This window comes from Monodon monoceros, unplaced genomic scaffold (assembly GCF_005190385.1).
Source record: "Monodon monoceros isolate NGI ecotype Baffin Bay Population unplaced genomic scaffold, NGI_Narwhal_1 Super_Scaffold_10, whole genome shotgun sequence".
Taxonomy (NCBI): domain Eukaryota; kingdom Metazoa; phylum Chordata; class Mammalia; order Artiodactyla; family Monodontidae; genus Monodon; species Monodon monoceros.
Window position 1 is genome coordinate 51,601,784 of NW_021703766.1, and position 22,891 is coordinate 51,624,674.

The 22,891-nt window shown below is 55.6% G+C and overlaps 1 protein-coding gene across 2 annotated transcripts in view; it reads left to right on the forward strand.

Moving 5' to 3' along the window:
• The window catches only part of AP2A1 (adaptor related protein complex 2 subunit alpha 1), a 36,987-nt gene that overhangs the window by 13,620 nt on the left and 476 nt on the right, over nucleotides 1-22,891 (forward strand). Inside the window, exons 4-22 of one of the 2 annotated variants that reach the window (XM_029213560.1) lie at nucleotides 153-346; nucleotides 10,780-10,909; nucleotides 11,434-11,535; nucleotides 12,930-13,038; nucleotides 16,240-16,390; nucleotides 17,021-17,189; nucleotides 17,342-17,479; nucleotides 17,618-17,800; nucleotides 18,272-18,369; nucleotides 18,540-18,771; nucleotides 18,900-19,067; nucleotides 19,150-19,313; nucleotides 20,038-20,094; nucleotides 20,200-20,282; nucleotides 20,385-20,474; nucleotides 21,679-21,802; nucleotides 21,891-22,007; nucleotides 22,101-22,170; nucleotides 22,400-22,534. In XM_029213560.1, the coding sequence (XP_029069393.1) occupies nucleotides 153-346; nucleotides 10,780-10,909; nucleotides 11,434-11,535; nucleotides 12,930-13,038; nucleotides 16,240-16,390; nucleotides 17,021-17,189; nucleotides 17,342-17,479; nucleotides 17,618-17,800; nucleotides 18,272-18,369; nucleotides 18,540-18,771; nucleotides 18,900-19,067; nucleotides 19,150-19,313; nucleotides 20,038-20,094; nucleotides 20,200-20,282; nucleotides 20,385-20,474; nucleotides 21,679-21,802; nucleotides 21,891-22,007; nucleotides 22,101-22,170; nucleotides 22,400-22,534 (2,514 nt within the window). Of the gene's footprint in view, nucleotides 1-152; nucleotides 347-10,779; nucleotides 10,910-11,433; nucleotides 11,536-12,929; nucleotides 13,039-16,239; nucleotides 16,391-17,020; nucleotides 17,190-17,341; nucleotides 17,480-17,617; nucleotides 17,801-18,271; nucleotides 18,370-18,539; nucleotides 18,772-18,899; nucleotides 19,068-19,149; nucleotides 19,314-20,037; nucleotides 20,095-20,199; nucleotides 20,283-20,384; nucleotides 20,475-21,678; nucleotides 21,803-21,890; nucleotides 22,008-22,100; nucleotides 22,171-22,399; nucleotides 22,871-22,891 lie in introns of those variants that run through there. The other variant, XM_029213559.1, reaches the window with a different exon arrangement.

The following is a 22,891-nucleotide window of genomic DNA, read 5'->3' on the forward strand; positions in this document are numbered from 1 at the left end:
GGATCCTGGGTCTGAGGTGGGAGGGGCCGGGGGCCTGGACTCCTGGGGCTGAGGGAGGAGGGGCCGGAAGTGCAGACTCCAGGGTTGAGGGTTGGGGTCTAGGGCCAGTTAACCACAATGCTTCAAGCCCACCACCTCCCTCCGCAACCCAGGGTTACCTGTTCATCTCGGTGCTGGTGAACTCCAACTCGGAGCTGATCCGGCTCATCAACAACGCCATCAAGAACGACCTGGCCAGCCGCAACCCCACCTTCATGTGCCTGGCCCTGCACTGCATCGCCAACGTGGGCAGCCGTGAGATGGGCGAGGCCTTTGCCGCTGACATCCCTCGCATCTTGGTGGCTGGGTGAGGCGTTGGGGACCCAGGTGGGGGGATGGGGTAGACAAGACCCAACCCAGTTTGAGGGTCAGAGAGGCTCTGTCACCTGCCCAAGGTCTCCCAGCCAGGCTTGGCACCACCGTGATTCCGGTGGCAGCCCCATGGTTGCCTCTTGTCATCTCACCAAAGTGACTCGACAGTGTAAGGCAGCTTCCCAGCAAAGCCAGTGGGATGTCTATCTGATCAACCTTTAACATCTAGTAAAGAAGAGGTGATAACCTTAAGTTATGTCGGTGACAGCCCTCCAGAGCTTCTGCCTCTTCTCCATTCATTCATTCAACAAACATCTGTTGAGCATATATGTGCGGGGCACCATGCTGATCGCTGGCGATGTAGCCATGACCAGAAACGGACATGGTCATCCTCCTCCCAGTGTTCACGGTCTAGAGTGGGGGATAAACATCGACTGAATAATTTCAGGATGAAACATATATTTCCTCTCAGAACCATGCTGTGGGGTGCAGAAGCCCATAGGGCATGTAGTAGGCATGCCTGACCTAGCCTGGGGGATCAGGGAGGGCTTCTCAGAGGACGTGGGATCAGGCTGAGACCTGGGTGAGTAGGAGGAGTTGCCTGTGGAACAGGGAAAGGCATGAAGGGTGGTGGATCAGCCTGTGTGACCTTTCTGAAGCAGGAGGTTGTTCAGCAAACACTTCTTGAGCACCTGCAATGTGCCGGGCACTGTTCCGGGCATGGGAAGGCAGGAGGGAGCAGCGGAGGCGGTCATGCCCATCCTCGGGGAGCTTACATCTCGGGGGGAATCCAAAGAGCAAACACATAGGCAAAGAAGTGAGTCGAGTTCGGATAGTCACAGTTCCTCTGAAGAAAACAAAACAGGGTAGTGGGGGGCAGCAGAGATGGTGGGGAAGGCTGCTTAAGTCAGACTCATCAGGGAGGGTCTCTGCAAAAGGTGACATGTAATTTGAGACTGGAATGATGAGGAGAAGACAGTCATTCAGAAATGTTGGAAGGTATCTCCTCACACCAGTCAGAATGGCCGTCACCAAAAAATCTACAAACAATAAATGCTGAAGAGGGTGTGGAGAAAAGGGAACCAACCCTCTTGCGCTGTTGGTGGGAATGTAAATTGATACAGCCACTATGGACAACAGTATGGCAGTTCCTTAAAAAACTAAAAATAAAACTACCATACGACCCAGCAATCCCACTCCTGGGCATATACCCTGAGAAAACCATATTTCAAAAAGAGTCATGTACCATAATGTTCATTGCAGCTCTATTTACATTAGCCAGGATATGGAAGCAACCTAAGTGTCCATCAACAGATGAATGGATAAAGAAGATGTGGCACATATATACAATGGAATATTGCTCATCCATAAAAAGAAACGAAATTGAGTTATTTGTAGTGAGGTGGATGGACCTAGAGTCTGTCATACAGAGTGAAGTAAGTCAGAAAGAGAAAAACAAATACTGTATGAAAACACATATATATGGAATCAAAAAAAAAAATGGCTCTGAAGAACCTAGGGACGGGACAGGAATAAAGACGCAGGTGCAGAGAATGGACTTGAGGACACGGGGAGGGGGAAGGGTAAGCTGGGACGAAGTGAGAGAGTGGCATTGACATATATAGACTACCAAATGTAAAATAGATAGCTAGTGGGAAATAGCTGCATAGCACAGGGAGATCAGCTCGGTGCTTTGTGACCATCTAGAAAGGTGGGATGGGGAGGGTGGGAGGGAGACGCAAGAGGGAGGGGATATGGGGATATATGTATACGTATAGCTGATTCACTTTGTTATACAGCAGCAACTAACACAACAATGTAGAGCAATTATACTCCAATAAAGATGTAAAAAAAAAAAAAAAAGGTTGGAGTAGTGCTCCAAGCAAAAGGAGCAGCAAGTACAAAGGTCCTGAGGTAGGCATGAGCTTTGTACATTCAAGGAACCAAGAGATAGTGTCTCTGGCTTGACTGTGGTGAACAAGCGAGAGAATAAGGGGAGTATGGATTTATTCTAATTGAAATTGGGAGGCAGTAGGTGTGTTTTGAGCAGATAAATGACATGCTTGGCTTTGTTTTTTTATTTTATTTTATCTTTTTAATTTTTATTTATTTATTTTTAATTTTTGGCTGCATTGGGTTTTTGTTGCTGCACATGGGCTTTCTCTAGTTGCGGTGAGTGGGGACTACTCTTCATTGCAGGACTTGGGCTTCTCATTGTGGTGGCTTCTCTTGTTGCAGAGCATGGGCTCTAGACGCGCGGGCTTCAGTAGTTGTGGCTCATGGGCTCTAGAGTGCAGGCTCAGTAGTTGTGGCGCACGGGCTTAGTTACTCCGCGGCATGTGAGATCTTCCCAGACCACGGCTCGAACCCGTGCCCCCTGCATTGGCAGGCGGATTCTTAACCACTATGCCACCAGGGAAGCCCCTGTTTTTTTTTTTTTTTTTAATGTTTTAAAATTTTATTTATTTATTTATGGCTGTGTTGGGTCTTTGTTTCTGTGCATGGGCTTTCTCTAGTTGTGGCGAGTGGGGGCCACTCTTCATCGCGGTGCGTGGGCCTCTCACTGTCGTGGCCTCTCTTGTTGCGGAGCACAAGCTCGACACGCAGGTTCAGTAGTTGTGGCTCACGGGCCTAGTTGCTCTGCGGCATGTGGGGTCTTCCCAGACCATGGCTCGAACCCGTGTCCCCTGCATTGGCAGGCAGATTCTCAACCACTGCGGCACCAGGGAAGCCTGCCCCTGTTTTTTTTGGCTGCTTTATTATTTATTTATTTATTTATGAAGCCTCTGTATTTTTAAAAGGTCACTGAACCTGGTGTGGGAGAAGGTAGGACTTGTATTTCTGGCAGCTTGTGGGCTAGATTCCTGCCTGAGGGTCTCCCCAAAACGCAGTTATCAATGTGGGTTAAAAGAGGAAATGAAATATTCTTCAATGTATTCATGAGCTAGCAAGAAAATAAGGAGACACACAGGCCACAAGCCAAGAGGAGCCTGACACCCAGGGAGATGAGCAGAGTGCCTAAGCTGGATTTTGCTTAGAGCATTTGCTGACCTGGATGAACTTAGGTATTGGTTTTGGGGCCCTATAGCCTCTGGGAGCAGAAGACAAGCTGGTTCAAGCAAGGGCTCCAGAGACCACACTTCAAAGTGAGGGTGACCTAGAAATAAATCCCCTTAAGGTCTATAAGCAAAAGTATCCTTTTTGAACTTTGGCATGGAACAGCCCACACACTGGTGTTCAGTCCGATTTTCCCCTTCCTGGGTCATCCATAGAAACTTAAACCAAACTTCAGCTTAAGTGACACAAACTGCTAGTACCCCAGTGCCTGACAGAAGCAAACAGATCTTTTTGGGAGAAACCCACTTTCACCATAGGCCTCAATGATTTCCACAGATGAAGCTCCACGTTACATGAGTAGCTCACAATCGAAAATCACTAAGCACAAGACGCAAGGCACCATGAGGGAGAACCAGCAGAAAGAAAATGGAAAATAACAGTTGGATTGGAGTTTCCATACAGAATGTAAGATGAGTATGCTTAATATGTTTCAAGAAAAAAGAGAACAATTTAAAAATGGAACGAAGTGTAAGCATTTTTTAAAAAGAAATGGACAACATTTAGATTTTAAAAAAAAATTAAGTGGTCTAGTTTAGCAGCAGAGTAGACAGAACCAAAGCAAGGATTGTAAATAGGCAGAAGAACTGGAGAAATTAATCAGAATGCAGCCCAGAGAAACAAAGAGATGGAAAAATTTAAAAGAGAGGTTAAGAGTCAAGGGAGATAAAATCTAACAGCACTCTTTAGAGTTCTAGAAAGAGAGAAGGGAGAGACTCATAACATGACACAGTGTTTGAACAGATTATGGCTAAGAATATACCAGAACCAATGAAAGAACATGATCCTTAGATTCAAGTAGCCTAGAGACTGTCGGGGGCGCCAAGCGTGGTAGCAGGGAGACCATTGAGATGTCTGTTGCCGTCCTGGGCAGAGCTGACGGTGGCTGGGACCAGGGTTGTTGCAGAAAATCGTTACTAGAGCTGTATGTTTTGGAAGGAAAGACGACAGTACTGATTGTATATGGTGTAAGAGAGAGAGAGGAGTGAAGTTGAACAGGTGGATGAATGATGAAGGAGGGAGTGGGGGAGAACCAAGTGAAGGAGGGGGAGGATCCAGAGCTGGGTTTGGCCATGTTGAATCTGAGATGCCTAGTAGACAAAGTCAAAACAAATAAGTAGGGACTTCCCTGGTGGTGCAATGGTTAAGAATCCGCCTGCCAATGCAGAGGACACGGGTTCGAGCCCTGGTCCGGGAAGATCCCACATGCTGCAGAGCAACTAACCCTGTGCACCACAACTACTGAGCCCATGCTCTAGAGCCTGTGAGCCACAACTACTGAGCCTGTGCGCCACAAATACTGAAGCCTGCACGCCTAGAGCCCGTGCTCCGCAACGAGAGAAGCCACTGCAATGAGAAGCCCGCCAACTGCAACAAAGAGTAGCCCCTGCTCAATGCAACCAGAGAAGAGCCCGCGTGCAGCGATGAAGACCCAGTGCAGCCAAAAATAAATAAATTAATTAATTAAAAAAAAAAAAGTAAAACTAATTTCTTTTTTTTTTTTTTAATTTTTGGTTGCACTGTGCGGCACTCGAGATTTTAGTTTCCCCACCAGGCATTGAACCTGTGCCCCCTGCAGTGGAAGCTCAGGGTCCTAACCGCTGGACCGCCAGGGGAATTCCCCATCTAATTTTAATATTTTAATCTCACCTGATCCATCCAGAATCATTTTGATATTGGATCAACATACACATTATCCAATATTTTTTGCGTTAAGTCTTTGAAACCACTGTGTAATTTACACACATGGCATTTCAGTCTGGACTCACTCCATTCAAGTGCTCGGTAGCTTCGTGTCGCTGGGGGCCACCAGACGGGACAGCGCAGGGTGGATGGTAATGAAAGCCACGGCCGGATGAGGTCCCTCAGGCAGGATGTGACCAGAGAAGAGAAGAGACCAAAGGCTGGGGTGATCCAGCGTGTGGAAGTCTGGCCAGGGAGAGGGAGGAAAATGCAGAATGGACTGTGGCTTGGAGCTTGGAGAAGAAACTTTCGCGGAGGAGGGAGTGGTCAGCCATGGTGAATGCCGCTGACAGTTTCTTTAAGATCAGGACAGGCAGCTGGCATTGGCTTGGGTGAGTCAGGTGGCCAGTCACCCTGATTGGGGAGAACTTGGCACCTCTGAGGGCTGAGAAAGAAGCCAGTGTGACAAACATATATGAGCACAGGTGATGTCCCCGTTTCACACAAGGGCAGGGCCCTGCCAAAGTCACAGGCCACGCTGGGCTTGTCTGACTATAGGCTGGGCTCTCAGCACTGGAAACTTGACCTTGATAGTGACTGGGGCACAGAGGAACTGTTTTTATGTTTTTGATTTTTTGTTTTGTTCTGGTTTGGGCTGCACCACGTGGCTTGTGGATATTCCCTGGCCGGGGACTGAACCTGGGCCACGGCAGTGAAAGCCCAGAATCCTAACCACTAGACCACCAGGGAACTCTGGGTTACTGTTTTCTTAGGTGGTTTTTTTTTTTTTTTAATTTGAGGTAAAATTTACATAACATAAAGGTCACCATTTTAAGCACTTTAAAGTATACAGTTCGGTGGTCTTCAGTCCATTCACAGTGTTGTTCAAGCATCCCCACTATCTAATTGCAGAACATTTCCATCACCCAAAAAAGAAGCCCTGTGCCCATCAGCGGTCATTCCCCAGACCCTCTCTTCCCAGCCCCAGGCCATCTCTAATACGCTCTGTGTCTCTAAAGATTTGCCTGTTCTGGACATTTCAGATAAATGGAATCACACAGTATGCGGCCTTTGTGTCCGGCTTCTTTTCTCTTGGCATAATGTTTTTGAGGTTCATCCCTGTTGTAGTATGTGTCAGGGCTTCATTCCTTTTTTATGAGCCAATTAACATTCCACTGTATGGATGGACCACAATTTATTTCTCCGTTCATCACCAAGTTTCCACCTTTCGGCTGTGATGAATAATGCACGCATTTGTGTGAACTCTGTTTTCGGTTCTGTTGCGGAGCTGCCTGGGCATGAAATTGCTGGGTCATAAGGTATTACACCTGTTTCAAAAAAAAAAAAAAGAAAGAAAGAAAGAAAGAAAACAGCTGCGGTTGAATTTCCCTTCGGGTCCCTCATATCATCTCTCCATGTGGCCTTCCTCCCGGTGCCCTGAGTCTGATGGTGCTTATTCCCATGTACGTTTTGTCCTTTTACACCCAGGCACACCCCCCTATATTATGTAGCTTTCAACTTTACCTACATAGTATCACAATCTCTGTGTAACTTAACCAAGTTGATCAATCGCTCTTATTCTTTTTTAAAAAAAATATTTAAATATTTATTTAATTTATTTGGCTGCATTGGGTCTTAGTTGCAGCACGCGGGATCTTCGTTGCAGCACGCGTGTTTCTCTCTAGTTGTGGTGCGCGGGCTCAGTAGTTGCTGCACGGGCCCAGTTGCCCCACGGCATGTAGGATCCTAGTTCCCTGGCCAGGGATCGAACCCGCGTCCCCTGTATTGGAAGACGGATTCTCAACCACTGGACCGCCAGGGAAGTCCCCGCTCTTATTCTTTTATTTGGGATTCTCCTGGACGTTTCCTTACCTGTCACGGAGATGATAATAGAGTCCACCTCCTCAGAGGGCTGTGCTGAGGATTAAACGTTAATATGTAGAAGCTCTTAGAGCCTGGGCCAGAGGCAGGCCTCATGGGGTGTGAGCTATGATGATGATGGTGGAAAGACCACCATTCATGGAGCTCCGCTGTGGGCAGACCTTCTGCTGGCTTCTGGTTTTAATATGATCTTTCCTATGCCATGACCTTGAGCACGTGTGCGTGCCTTTCCCCAGGGCAGGTGTCTGGGAGCAGAATTGCTGGTCTAGGTCCGCATGCCTTACGGCAGCTACCTGACCAGGGGTAGCCCAGCTCCTTTTCTCACGGCCTGTGTCTGTGTCCACCCGTGGCCACGGCACCCGAAGGCTCCCGTCTCCCCAGCCTGGCCGACACACACGAGTCTGCCTAGCTGATGGGAGAAAACGGAGCCAGCATGTCCATGCAATTCATGTTTCTCCTACACATCCCGTAAAACATCTTTTCACCTGGCCTTTGACTCCTGCAGTTTCACCCACCCTTCCTGGGACCCTCACCTGTGCTTCTGTTGAGTCCTTTCTGGGGAAATGTCACTGTAAGGCCCCGTCTGGGCGGTCGAGACAGCTCCTAGGACCCATTCTGTGCTTGAGGCCGCGATACCCAGGTTCACTTCTTCATCCCCCAATCTGTGGGGGTCCTCATTTTCCCCAGGAGGAAATTGCCAGTCAGAGAGGGTCAATGCCTTGTCCCCAAATCACGCCCCACAAGCAGGCGTGTCTGACCCCAGAGACCGGGGAGTGCTTTCTAGAACACTGTTACACTTCACACTCTTCGTGTTGCTGGGACCTGGGTACTGACCGGGCCATGAACTCAGCCCTCTGGGATGGGACACTGCTGGCTGCCAGGCTCTGTGCTAACCCAGTGCCTGTTCAGTTTCCTGTGGCCACTGTAACCCATGACCACAAGTTAGGGGCTTAAAACACACATTGATTCTCTCACAGTTCTGGAGGTCAGAAGTCCACAGTGAGGCTCACTGGGCTAAAATCAAGGTGTTTCCAGGTCTTTTCCAGCTTCTAGAGGCTGCCTGCATCCCGTGGCTCATGGCCCCTTCCATCTTTAATCAGCAGGGTAGCATCTTCTCTCTGATCTCTGTATCTGGCCTTGCATCTCTCTAACTCTGATCCTCCTCCTCCTCTCTTCTAAGGACCTTGTGATTACATTTAGGGCTCACCTGGGTAATCCAGGATCATCTCAAGATCCGTGATTTCATCGTATCTGCAAAGTCCCCTTTGTTTTTGTTTTTTTATTTGTTTTTGTTTTTTTGCAGTACGTGGGCCTCTCACTGTTGTGGCCTCTCCCGTTGCGGAGCACAGGCTCCGGACGCGCAGGCCCAGCGGCCATGGCTTACGGGCCCAGCCACTCCGCGGCATGTGGGATCTTCCCAGACCGGGGCACGAACCCGAGTCCCCTGCATCGGCAGGCGGACTCTCAACCACTGCGCCACCAGGGAAGCCCATATCTGCAAAGTCCCCTTTGAATGTAAGGGAACACATTCACAGGGTCTGGACATTAGGATGTGGACCTGTCGGGGGGGGGCATTATTCAGCCCACCACAGTGTTTGACAGGCTTCCTCTCCTCTGAAGAGGGGAGTAGGGGTCCCATTTTATGAAGGACATTATGGAGGCTCAGAGAGGGAAGGGCACTTGCCAGAGGCCACACAGCCCTGTGGGTCCAGGGCCGCACTGGGTGTCTCGTTAGCATGTCAATTTTGTATCTGTTCAGTATCAAACTTGGGTCTCATTCAGCGCCCCACCAGCCATCTTGCCCCAGGTCCCCACACAACAAATGGTCTCACCACTCGCCAGGTCCCTCAGGTCAGAAACTTGAGGGTCACCTTGTCCCCTCTTCTGTCTCCACCACCTCATAGTAAAAATGTATCAGAGCCACTTCTCACCTGCATGGCTGCAGCGGGGTCTGAGGCACTGTCGTCTCCTGTCATCTCCTGCCTGGACTATTGCTGTCACCTCCCCCCCGCCCCCGCCCCGGCCTCCCACAGTCTCTTCTCCACACAGCAGCAGAGGGACCTTTTAAAAACATAAGTCAGGGCTTCCCTGGTGGCGCAGTGGTTGGGAGAGGCCCGCGTACCGCAAAAAAAGAAAAAAAAGCAAGTCAGATCTGGGGACAGTGGTCCATAGTAGTACCTATTTTCTCGGTTTGTTGTGGAGATAAAATGAATGAGCTAGTGCCTGTACCAGGGCCGAGCAGATCGGAAGGGCCCTGGGTGGTAGCTTTTACTGCTGTCGCCTTAGTATCATAGCTTCCCTGCTTGTCACCTGCAGCGGCTCCATCTCCCGCTGGGTAAAAGCATAGTCCTCACCATGGCCTGCAAGGCCCCACACGGTGTGGCCCTCAGCCCCTGCTCTGTCCTGTCTCCAGCCACACAAGACTCCTCCAGGCTCCTTCCACACACAGGCCTGCCTGCCTTGAGGGCTCCACAGGCTCTTCTGTCTGCTGGGAACATTCTGTGCAGAGTTTTAGTCTTTTCTCTCAGTTTTCTGTTTACCTGGTGCCTTGTTAGTGAGGCCTTCATCCAAAATAGCGTCCCCAGGGACTTCCCTGGTGGTGCAGTGGTTAAGAATCCGCCTGCCAATGCAAGGGACACGGGTTCGAGCCCTGGTCCGGGAAGATCCCACATGCCACGGAGCAACTAAGCCCATGCGCCACAACTACTGAGCCTGCGCTCTGGAGCCCTCGAGCCACAACTGCTGAGCCCATGTGCTGCAACTACCGAAGCCCGCGCACCTAGAGCCAGTGCTCTGCAAGAAAAGAAGCCACCGCAATGAGAAGCCCGTGCACCGCAACGAAGAGTAGCCCTCGCGCCACAACTAGAGAAAGCCCGCGTGCAGCAACGAAGACCCAACGCAGCCAAAAAATTAATTAATTAAAATAAAAAATTAAAAAAACAAAAACAAAACCCCAAAATAGCATCCCCGGAGTGCCTGCCCTAGTTTGCTCTGTAGCACTGAACCTGGACAGTATCTGTTGTAGGATGCCGGCTGCCCTGGTGAGAAGTACGCTCTGTGAGGACACACTGTATTTGTTGTGTTTTTTTTAAGAAAGGACAACTTTATCTGATACTCTGTGGATTATTTATTTATTTTGGCTGCATCAAGTCTTAGTTGCAGTATGCGGGATCTTTCGTCGCAGTGCGCGGACTCTTCGTTGCGGCGCAAGGGCTTCTCTCTAGTTGTGGCACGTGGGTTCCAGAGCACGTGGGCTCAGTAGTTGCAGCGTGCGGGCTTAGTTGCCCTGCAGCCTGTGGGATCTTAGTTCCCCGAGCAGGGATCAAACCCGTGTACCCTGCATTGGAAGGCGGATTCTTAACCACTGGACAACCAGGGAAGTCCCTGTGAGGACACACTTTGGACCAGTTTGTCCACCACTCTGTCCACAGAGCCGACAGCAGTGCCTGGTTCCCAGTAGGTGCTCAATAAGTGGACGGTAACTGAATGAAGGTGCAGAGCCACGCTTGGCATTTTGCTCGGCCCTGCCCATGACCCCATGAGGTTACTGGGATGCAACCCATTTTGCAGATGAAGAAACTGAGGCCCGATGGGCAGTGAGGGCAGCACCAGATGGGTTCCTGGGTCTGCCGAGCTTTTTCCGCCTCTTGTTGGACACCCTTCCTGGGAGGAGCGAGAGAGGAGCGGGGAGGTGTGCAGGGCCGTGGTCACGCTGAACCCCCACTCCCACCCCACATTGTGTCCCGGCAGGGACAGCATGGACAGTGTGAAGCAGAGTGCAGCCCTGTGCCTGCTGCGGCTCTACAAGGCCTCACCCGACCTGGTGCCCATGGGCGAGTGGACGGCCCGCGTGGTACACCTGCTCAACGACCAGCACATGGTGAGACCCCTGCCTGGTGCCCAGGGACCCTGGACCGAAGACCCACCGCCCTTGGCAGCCACCTGATGCCTGGGGCCCCCCACCTCTGCCCTGATTCCCACCTGGATGCCTGGGGACCCCTCCTCTGCCCTGATTCTTACCTGAATGCCCAGGGCCCCCCACTTCTGTCACTGACACCCACCTGGATGCCCGGGGTTCCTGTCCAGTGTCCCCAACACCCGTCACTCACCCAGCCCCTCAGAAAAATCCCAGCCTCTGTTTCCGACACCCAGAGATTCCCCCATCGCCTGCCCAACCAGCACAGAGACACTGACCTCTGTCGCCACCCACAGTGCTCCAGTCCCTCATGGTCCCCAAGCCGTGAAACAGCCACCAGGACACCTGTACAAACCCAAGCACACCCCTCAGGCCACCTCAGCCCCAAGTGCTCCTGCGCCTCTCCTCTCAGAACCACAGCCTGGACACTTGTCCCCAGTCTGACCCTCCCCCGAGGGCCCTGACCTGCCACTTGTCTGCCCCTACAGGGCGTGGTCACAGCCGCTGTCAGCCTCATCACTTGTCTCTGCAAGAAGAACCCAGATGACTTCAAGACATGCATCTCCCTGGCTGTGTCTCGCCTGAGCCGGGTGGGTGTCGTATCAGCGCCAGCTGCAGCATCCCTGTCCCCTGGGCACCTCTCTGGTCCTCACTTTCCCAGAGAGACCATCTAGCTCAGTGGTTAAGGACTCAGGGTCAGAGCTGGGTTCATCCCAGCTCCGTCACTTCCTGGCTGTGTGGCCCTAGGCAAGTGGCTTCACCCCTCTGGGCCTCGTTTGCCTCATGTGTTCAAAGGGGATTATTCCAGTGCCTGCCTCACAGCATAGCTGCTGTGAATTAATCTGTATAAAGAGCACAGGGCCGGGCACACGATGAGCACCCAGGAAGTGAGGTTGCTCTCCTGTCTGTCTCCCTCTCGTCCCCCTCTCTTTCTTCTTCCTGCTTCTCCTGCTTTTCCTTCCCTCTTCTGCTCCTCTCACCACCTTCGCCCCTGTCCTGGGAACATGCCCTGAGGCCTCCTGTGGGCCCATCTCTGTGCAGGCTGACACCTGGGGACACGGATGAGTCAGACCCGAGCCTGCCCTCAAGGAGCTCCCTGTCCTGTTGAGGGGAGGGATGTACGGCAGGGCCAACTCAGGCACAGATTATCATAAAAGGGGCGGTGTGTGCAGTCGTGGAGGTGGCAAGGACGTTGCAGGCCCTCCAAAGGAGGCACTTCACCCAGCCTAGAAGTCTGGGAAGGCTTCCTGGTGGAGGTGATCCTTTCCTGAGTTGAGACTTGGAATAAATATAAATGTTTCCTGAGGAGGTCAAGAGAGGCCTGTGTTTTCAACCAAAGAGAACAACACACCAGCTTACTCATTCGTATTTTCATTCATTCACCACACATCCGAATTCTCTCGTGGGCCAGGCTTGGTGGGGGAGACACGGACAGTAACAGCGGGGGCGGGGCACCTACTGTCATGGAGGTGGCTCAGAGCAGGATGGGGCTTGCTTCCTGGAGAAGGGGTTTTCAAGGTGGCGTAGGAGTTTGTCCTGAGGAAAAAAAGTTGCTAATTCCCCCACCTCTTCCCTGATCCCTTCTCGTGTCTGACCTTGTAGTAGGCCCGGGGACCCAGGAATGGGTCAGACCCAGTTCCTGCTCCTGTGTATCTTTGGGTGTTGGGGGAGGGCCACAAGGAAGCACTCTCCAGGGAGCCGTGGGGTCCAGGTTCTAGTGAAGACAGCCCAGGGCATTGTGAGGCGCAGAGTTGGAGTCCCCTTCACAGAAGGGGATCGGGTTGGCCGAGATTTCCTGCCCACCCAACGCCAGCTTTACTTGGAAAAACCGACCAGTCCCAGATCCAGCCAGTCACTCGCTGTGTGCCCAAGGCTTCCTCACCACCCTCCCTGAGGCTCAGGTTTCTGCACCATAAAACTGTCAGGTCACAGCCACCCCTCCCCGTGCCCCCACCCATGCCTCGCCCCCCTCCTCTGCCCCCAGATCGTCTCCTCGGCCTCTACCGACCTCCAGGACTACACCTACTACTTCGTCCCGGCGCCCTGGCTCTCGGTGAAGCTCCTGCGGCTGCTGCAGTGCTACCCCCCGCCAGGTACTGCCAAGCCCACCCGGACTGGGGTCTGGGGCCTCCAACCCCATGGCTGGGCAGCGGGGCCGGGTGCTGGGGGTCTGTGTCAGGAGTCCTCTGAGGCTGGGCTGGTACCTCTAGCCCCTGTTCCGAGGCTGCAGTGGGGGCAGCGCTGAGCCCAGGGCCCACGCTGGGAGGCCCAGGGCCCACGCTGGGAGGCCCCGGATGAGAATGTTGTATGAGGCTGTTGGAGACGGGTTGGGGGAGGGTGGGCAGCAGAGAGCAGGGCATCCTCCCGGCTCAGCACAGACAATGGGACAAATCGCTTGTTTGTTGACTCCCCTGCTGTGGGCCTGGGTCCCTGCAAAACCAGACTCACGCTCCAGCCCTGAATGCTCCAGCCCTGGAATGTCGGTGCTGTCATCGCATCTGTTACAGATGAGGAAACCAGGGCTTGGAGAGGGGAGGGCCTTGTCCAAGGTCACCCAGCAGGTCAAGGGGCAATTCCAGGCCATGCAGTGGGAGTTAGCATAGCTCTGCTAGGGGTTTTCAGGCCCTCGTTGCTCATGGTCATGACCGCTGGTGTGGACGGAGGGTACTGCAGTGAGCTGGTACTGCACCGGGGTGTCCAGGTGCCCCCAGCAGAGCTGGCGAGGGGCAGCTGTCCCTGAAATAGACACACCGGGCAACTGAGGCTTGGAGAGAAGACATTGCCTTTTCAGGGCAGCGAAGGAAGAGCAGAGCCTGACTCCTGAATCCCTGCTCTAAACCCTTTCCCTCTGCCACGTGGGCCGTGGCTCCCCCTGGGCTTCTGTATCCTCGGCTGTCTGACCTCACAGAGCAGTTTTGAGGGATGCTGCGCTGAGGTGCTCAGCACACAGTAGGCGCTTGATAAACCAGTGCCCTTCGATTCAACCGGGGTGGTAAGCATCTGCTGGGGGCCAGGGAGCTGGTGTGCAGCCCCACATCTTCACAGCCAGCTGGTGTGCAGCCCCACATCTTCACAGCCAGCTGCGTGCAGCCCCACATCTTCACAGCCAGCTGGTGTGCAGCCCCACATCTTCACAGCCAGCTGGTGTGCAGCCCCACATCTTCACAGCCAGCTGGTGTGCAGCCCCACATCTTCACAGCCAGCTGGTGTGCAGCCCCACATCTTCACAGCCAGCTGCGTGCACACACGCACACACTGTAATGGAGTGTATGATGTAGGTGACACCCAAGGCCCTCCCAGCCGGTGAAAGCCAGGGATGAATTTTGTCATGAGGCCCTGGGGAAGCCTCGTCCCCACTCTGGGCCTCTTTTCTCATCCTGTAAGGAAGGGCATAGCTAGAACCTAAGCCCTCTTGCATCTAGAAGCCCCGCCTCATAATTTTGGGGTGTGCCCTGGGCAAGCACCTCACCAACTCTGATCCCCTGCCCTGTGAGAATTGCAGCCATTCCCCCACCCCACCCCCACCCAGTGCTGGGCAGGGAGGGGCTGCTCCAATTTGTTTCCAAGTAATTTATTTTTTATTCAGTTGCACCAGGTCTTAGTTGTAGCAGGCAGGCTCCTTAGTGGCAGCACATGGGCTCCCTACTTGCAGCAGGCGGGCTTCTTAGTTGCAGCTAGTGGGCTCCTTAGGTGTGGCATGCAAACTCTTAGTTGCGGCATGCATGTGGGATCCCTGACCAGGGATCGAACCCGGGCCCCCTGCATTGGGAGCGCAGAGTCCTATCCACTGTGCCACCAGGGAAGTCCCATAAGTCTCTTTTAATCTTGAAGAATTCCCCCTTCATTCCATGACACTGGCCTTCACTGCAACCTTTGGTTAAGAAAAATTTTGGACATAAGGATAACTTGGGAGAACAGTAAAATGGCCACACCCAGATGCCCCTGACCCAGACTCAGCGGAGCTTTACCACTTTGCTGGATTTGCTCCCTTGTTCCCTCACTGTCTCGGACATCCAGTTGCTGAATTCCTTGAAAGTAAGTGGCAGGGACTTCCCTGGTGGCTCATTGGTTGAGAATCCTCCTGCCAAAGCAGGGGACACAGGTTCGAGCCCTGGTCTGGGAAGATCCCACAGGCCGCGGAGCAACTAGGCCGGTGCGCCACAACTACTGAACCTGTGCTCTAGAGCCAGCGAGCCACACTACTGAGCCCACATGCCACAACTACTGAAGCCCGTGCGCCTAGAGCCCGTGCTCCACAACGAGAAGCCACCACAATGAGAAGCCTGTCACTGCAATGAAGAGTAGCCCCCGCTCACCACAACTAGAGAAAGCCCGCGCGCACCAACAAAGACCCAACACAGCCAAAAATAAATAAATAAAATAAATTTATTAAAAAAAAAAAAGCGGCAGACATCATAACACTCCCCCTCACCCCAAAATATTTCCGCAAACGTTTCTTAGAATCAAGAACGCTACAAAACCACAATGCTCTTATCACGCCTAAGCAGATTTAGAATAACCTTGGGGTCATCAGCTACCCAGGCAGCAAACTGCCCTAATTGTCCATAGCATTATTTTTATGGCTTAAAAAATACAGCCTAGGACCACAAATTAACTGATTACGTCTTTGTCATTCTTTTTTTCCATCTGGAATAGCCCCACCCCCACTCCCAGTTTTTGAAGAAACGGGGAGGTTTTGGGTTGCGGTGTGTCCCATGTTTTGGATTGGGCTGATCGCTGCCTGTGTCCTTTAGCTGGTTCTCTATCTTGTGAATTTCCCGATAGATTTGGGTACAACATTCTTTGCTAGAACACTTGACAGTTGTTCTGTCCACTTGGTGTTGCCTCACAGGTGAGGGAATGGCAGTTCCCAGGGTTTGTGTGAGCTCCTAGATGGCAACTGTCTCAGGCACTCAGACCCCTCCTTGGGAAGAGCCGGGTTTAGGCGTGCCTTTGGGGAAGGTTCCTGCAGCTTTCCTCGTTCTGTGAGACTCCTACTAAAGTGCATGAGTGCTGCGGAAGGGGAAACAGGGGCTCCCAAGGGTGGAGCCTCTGGCCCAGCAGAGTTAGAACAGAGCAGGACGAGAGCTCAGGTCTGGAGTCATGTCCTCTGTCCACCTCCCCTGGTCACCTGGGGACCCAGGAAGGACTTGGGGGAGTAGAGGCCCCAGCCTGAAGCTGCAGGGCCCGCACTCTTCCTCTGGAGGATGGGAGCCATGGCGTGGCCCCTGCCCCTGGCATGCGGGCCGGGCCGGCAGAGAGCTCAGCCCAGGGCGTGCCCTCTGGTTCCCCAGAGGACGCGGCCGTGAAGGGGCGGCTGGTGGAGTGTCTGGAGACCGTGCTCAACAAGGCCCAGGAGCCGCCCAAGTCCAAGAAGGTCCAGCACTCCAACGCCAAGAATGCCATCCTCTTTGAGACCATCAGCCTCATCATCCACTACGACAGGTGCCTGCCTGCTGGGGGGCGGGGAGCCTGGCCTGGGAAGGGAGGGCCGGGGGCCTGAGGGAGGAGGGGGGCTGAGGGCCTGGACTCCTGGGCCTGAGGGAGGAGGGGGCCAGGGGCTGACTCCTGGGCCTGAGGGAGGAGGAGGGCTGGGGGGCGGGGAGCCTGGCCTGGGAAGGGAGGGCCGGGGGCCTGAGGGAGGAGGGGGGCTGGGGCCCGGGTGCTGGGCCTGAGGGAGGAGGAGGGCTGAGGGCCTGGACTCCTGGGCCTGAGGGAGGAGGGGGCCAGGGGCTGACTCCTGGGCCTGAGGGAGGAGGGGGGCTGGGGGGCGGGGAGCCTGGCCTGGGAAGGGAGGGCTGAGGGCCTGGGAATGTGACTTCTAGCTAGGAGGAGGATGGGAGTGTGAAACGCTGCCCTGCCAGATTGGCACTGGGCCCCTCTTGAGGGGCAGAATTCCCGAATATCTGTATTTGGGCTGGATGCCCAGGTGTCTGGGTCCCCAGGAGCCGTCATGACTGGGACAGAGGGCAGGAGTTAAGAGCTGAATCAGCTGAGGCCCGGTCCTCCATCTCCTCATGTCATCTTGGGTGTCTTCCCTGCCCCCACCCCGGTCTCTTCCTCTTTTGCCGGCAGTGAGCCCAACCTCCTGGTCCGGGCCTGTAACCAGCTAGGCCAGTTCCTGCAGCACCGGGAGACCAACCTGCGCTACCTGGCCCTGGAGAGCATGTGCACACTGGCCAGCTCTGAGTTCTCCCACGAGGCGGTCAAGACCCACATTGACACCGTCATCAACGCCCTCAAGGTGTGACCTTTGGGAGCCTGCCCCCGGCCACACTGACCTGGCCTGTGTCTCCTCTGCTCCCTCAGAGAAGCTCTGGGGGTCAGAGGCCCTGGGGTGGCCGGCCCATGCCAGGAGGGAGCCTAGAACACACCTTACCTGCTCTCCTTCCTCAGACGGAGCGGGACGTCAGTGTGCGACAGCGGGCGGCCGACCTCCTCTATGCCATGTGCGACCGGAGCAATGCCAAGCAGATTGTGTCAGAGATGCTGCGGTACCTGGAGACGGCCGACTACGCCATCCGCGAAGAGATCGTGAGTCCTGGCAGGGGCAGGACGCCCAGACTCCTGGGTCTCCAGATCGGGATGCGCTGAGCCCAGATGGGGTGAGTCCACACCCCAACTCCCCGCCGTGGGCACACTCGCACGCCCGACCTCCCTCCTGGCTGGCAGGTCCTAAAGGTGGCCATCCTGGCTGAGAAGTACGCCGTGGACTACAGCTGGTACGTGGACACCATCCTCAACCTCATCCGCATCGCGGGCGACTACGTGAGCGAGGAGGTGTGGTACCGTGTGCTACAGATTGTCACCAACCGTGACGACGTCCAGGGCTACGCTGCCAAGACCGTCTTCGAGGTCAGCACCCCCGTCTCACCCCCACAAAGGGGCAACAAGGCAGAGCAAGGACAGCTGGGGCGGTGGGCCAGGTGGCCTGGGCCTCCATCCTGCTTCCTCCTCCTCAGAGGGGCCTTGGCCTCCTGGGGCCTTCCAGGGACACAGGGGCCGGGCCTCCACGGGCTCATATATATGAGGGTCAGCAGGGCGTGGGGTGCCTAATGTGTAGCCACCAGTCCCCAGGTCCCGGCAGTTTCTCACTCCCTCTGCCCCAGAAAAGAGGGCCCATTCTGCCCCGTTTTACTCCCTGTGTGAGCTCCGGCCAGTCACTTAACTGCTCTCTGCCTCACTTTCCCCATCTATAAACGCACCCACAGCAGAGTCAGGAGGCTTCTGCAGTTAATAGGAGTCGAGGGCTCAGCGCCGCGCCTGGCACATGCTGAGCGCTCCTGAGTCAGGATGGTGCCACTCACCGGTGTCCCCGCCCCCCAGGCGCTCCAGGCCCCCGCCTGCCATGAGAACATGGTGAAAGTTGGCGGCTACATCCTTGGGGAGTTTGGGAACCTGATTGCTGGGGACCCTCGCTCCAGGTGAGGGGGTGAACGCACACAAACTCCTGAGGGGTCTGGGGCCCTGGGGTCCGCCTGCGATCCCGGGAAAGGTCCCCCTGAGGGAGGCGGCACCTCTCATGGGGGCTTCTGGGAGAGGGTGGTGGAGCCGGCCACCTGCTGACGCGCACCCCCGGCCCCGCCCCCTGCAGCCCCCCAGTGCAGTTCTCCCTGCTGCACTCCAAGTTCCACCTGTGCAGCGTGGCCACCCGGGCCCTGCTGCTGTCCACCTACATCAAGTTCATCAACCTCTTCCCGGAGACCAAGGCCACCATCCAGGGTGTCCTGCGGGCCGGCTCCCAGCTGCGCAACGCCGATGTGGAGCTGCAGCAGCGCGCCGTCGAGTACCTCACCCTTAGCTCGGTGGCCAGCACGGACGTCCTGGTCAGAGCCCCAGTCCCCATGCGCCCCTCCTCTGCACCTCTGTCCCCTCCTCCTCCCCGGGACGCCCGTCCCTGACCTGCTCCTTCCCCCCCCCCCCCCCCCCCCACCCCCCCGCCCCGAACCCGCAGGCCACGGTGCTGGAGGAGATGCCACCCTTCCCTGAGCGCGAGTCGTCCATCCTGGCCAAGCTGAAACGCAAGAAAGGGCCAGGGGCCGGCAGTGCCCTGGATGATGGCCGGAGGGAGCCCAGCAGCCACGACATCAATGGGGGTGTGGAGCCCACCCCCAGCACCGTGGTGAGTCCCGTGGGGCTGGGCTGCCGGGGCTGGGCCCAGCCATGCCGTCCTCTCTTTTCACCTGTGCCTGCATTCCCTGCAGTCCACGCCCTCACCCTCCGCCGACCTCCTGGGGCTGCGGGCAGCCCCTCCCCCAGCGGCACCCCCAGCTCCCTCGGGTGCGGGCAACCTCCTGGTGGACGTATTCTCCGACGGCCCGGCCGCCCAGCCTAGCTTGGGCCCCACCCCCGAGGAGGCCTTCCTCAGGTACCGCCCGCCTTGGGCCCAGGGCTGCCCCCTTTCCATCTGCCCCCTCCCAACTCCCCCCTCCCTCCCTGTCCCTGAGCCTCTGTCGCCCTGGCTGCCACCTCCCCCGGCCTCCTGCCTCCCTCTGGGCCACTCTGGACTCTCGGCTGACCCTGGCCACCCTGTGTTGTCCTTTCCCGTCATCACGTCTCAGCCTGCTCTTCCTTCTCTCCTTCCCTTCTCCCCACTCCCTCTCTTTGCCCTCTTGCTGCCTCTCTGGGATTGGCTGCTGCCACGCCTGTCTTCTCTTGTCTGCTCTGGGATTGGATGGCCCAGCGAGCTGGAGCCGCCTGCCCCTGAGAGCCCCATGGCTTTGCTGGCTGACCCAGCTCCAGCTGCTGAGTAAGGGGTGGCCTCAGGGGGTTGGGGGGCAGACTCCCGTGTCCCCAGGGAGGGTTAGGGGACTGGGAGCTCTCGTTAAGCTCTCCTGATGAGCTGCAAGGAATTGGAAGGGAGTGAAATCAGGGCCGTCTGATACAGGGGAGGGGGGTGCTGACGGTACCTGCCAGGGTCCTATTCCCACTAGAGGCGATTGCCAGTCTGATTCTGGGGCTCTTTGGGGAATCTGGGTATATGGATTCTGGGCTTCTGTTCCTTCAGGGCTTGCAATCTCCCACCACTAGCTCTGGGCCTTTACCTCTAGCCCCCCAAGCCCCTTCCCATCTCTCTCCTTTCCCACCTGCAGCCCAGGTCCTGAGGACATTGGCCCACCCATCCCGGAAGCCGATGAGCTGCTGAATAAGTGAGTCGTGGGTGAGGTTGGGGAGGGCAGTGGGGACCAGTGGGAAGCACAGAGCAGGAGCCAGGCAGGCCCCCGTCACCTTGAGCTCCCACCGCCCCCACCCAGGTTCGTGTGCAGGAACAACGGGGTCCTGTTTGAGAACCAGCTGCTGCAGATTGGAGTCAAGTCAGAGTTCCGGCAGAACTTGGGTGAGTCCAGGGGACGATGGGGTGAAGTCTCGGGGAGACCTTGGCTTCAGGAGGGCGTGGAAGGAACTCAGATGGAGCCCTACCTCTCCTCACCCCCCACAGGGCGCATGTACCTCTTCTATGGCAACAAGACTTCAGTGCAGTTCCAGAACTTCTCTCCCACCGTGGTCCACCCTGGAGACCTCCAGACTCATATCCTGTCGGCCTGGCCCAGCCCCACCCCTCCAGGCCCACCTTCCTGGCAGCTGGGAAGGAGATGGACCCAGGTCCAGACCCCTGTTTGGCCCTCTTGCTTGAAAGCCTGAGCCCGTGGTACTTCTCTGAGATTTAGCGTCATCTGTAAGATGGGGTGGGCCTCTTTAACAGGACAGGAGATGATAGTGACATGATGTGATAGGGATGCAGGAGGTGTTACTTCCAGAATCACAGCTGCTCTGGGCCTCAGTTGGTCCCTGTGAAGCCCCTCCCGTGTCCTGACCTTGTCTTCCATCGGGCTCGACACCCGATTCCAGTGCCTCCTGCCCTCGAAAGCCAGGCCTGGGGGTCTTGTTGCCAACCACGGCCTTCTCCTGTGTGACCTGGGCCAGTCACTTGGCCTCTCTGAGCCTTGCTATCCCTTCTGTGAAGTGTAGATCCTCCTCCTCCTTTTCACAGGCTTGTTTTGAATATCAGTGTGGTTCGAAGACCCTGGAAGGGTGGCTGGCATAAAGGAACTGCTTGAGCAGTGTCGTCAGTCCCCTGTCCCCCTTCTCTGGGCCTCAGTTTGCACAACTTGGAAATTAGAGTGGTTAGACCCTAAAACTGAGGACCTTTTCAGTTCTTTGGTTCATTCAACATTTCCAGAGGCCTTCTGTAGGCTCAGCTCTGTGCTGGGCAGGGCCCGGGGGAGAGAGACATAAGACCCCGTCCTTGCCAGTGGGTTGTTGACGCAAAGGCCACCATTTTGGTGAACCTACCGTGTGCCACACACACTGACAAGTACTTGTGCTGGATGATTTCATTGACTGCTGAGGACACTATGTCCATTTCGCAGATGAGGCTAAGAGAGGTTAAGTGACTTGCCCATAGTAACCGAGGTGCTAAGAGCTGGGATTCAAACCCAGGTCAGCCTTCGGAGCCATGGTGTGACCTGTACCATAATGGAGGTGGCTGAGCCCACTGTGGAAGGCCAGAGGAGGCACCTAGGTCAGAGGTTTGGCTTAGGAAGGACTTTGGAGCTAGGCCTTGTACGATGAGCCCTGGACGGCAGCGCCAAGCCCCTGAAGGGCCGGCAGGCTGGGGCTTCCAGGAAAGTTCTGAACCATCAGGTGGATGGTCAAGTCCCTTCCCCATCATCACCACCACCCCGCCCCCCGGGCCGCTCCTGTTTCTGGCTTCCTTGACCACGGGCGGGCACAGCTGGCCGTGCAGACCAAGCGGGTGGCCTCGCAGGTGGACGGTGGGGCACAGGTACAGCAGGTGCTCAACATCGAGTGTCTGCGGGACTTCCTGACGCCCCCCCTCCTGTCCGTGCGCTTCCGGTGAGTCAGGAGGCGGGGCGCTGCCGGGTGGGCGGGGGTTCCGGGGCGAGGGTGTGGTCTGACCGAGCCCTCCCTCCTCTCCCGCCAGGTACGGGGGCGCCCCCCAATCCCTCACCCTGAAGCTCCCGGTGACCATCAACAAGTTCTTCCAGCCGACGGAGATGGCGGCCCAGGACTTCTTCCAGCGTTGGAAGCAGCTGAGCCTGTGAGCCGCGGGGGGGACGGAGCCAAAACCGCCCTCAGGGTGGGCGGGGCTGGGGCTTCCAGGTCCCTGACTTGAACCTTTCCCGGCCCCTAGGCCCCAACAGGAGGCACAGAAAATCTTCAAAGCCAACCACCCCATGGACGCGGAGGTCACTAAGGCCAAGGTGAGACAGGCTAGACAGGAGATGCACCGGGGCTAGTTTCCCAGCCCTGCCTCTCTCTCCAACTCTGGGATTTGGGGAGCAGTGGCTGCTCCACTTCTGAGCCTCTGTTTTCCCATCTGTAAAGTGGGGCCAATTTCCACTCCAAAGGGTTTGGGGGAACTGGTGTGCCACTGTCTGGGAGCTAACAGAGATCGGGCACCCTCTGACGGCTCCCCCCCTTCCTCCTCAGCTCCTGGGGTTTGGCTCTGCTCTCCTGGACAATGTGGACCCCAACCCGGAGAACTTCGTGGGGGCTGGAATCATCCAGACGAAAGCCCTGCAGGTGGGCTGTCTGCTCCGGCTGGAGCCCAATGCCCAGGCTCAGGTGAGTGGTGCTCTGCGAGGCTCCCCACTTCGTGTGCATTCTCTGCACCCGGCCCCCTCCTGCCTCACTATGTTCTTTCAATCACATGCCTCTGCTCTGTGGCCCTGTCTCCTCCCTCTCCTGCCTCCCTCCTGTCTCTCCATCCTCTGGTCTTCCTCTCCCTTTCCCTCCCTGACTTTCATCTCTCCATATCCCTTCCACCCTTTGTGGCCTCTTTTTTCTCTTTCATCCTTTACCTCTGTCTTCCCTGGCCCTTCTGTCACCTTTCTGATCCCTTGATCCTTTTTCTCTCCTCTCATCATTTATCTGCCCTGTATCCCCCTCCCCCCCAACCCCCCACCCCGGGCTCTCCATCCT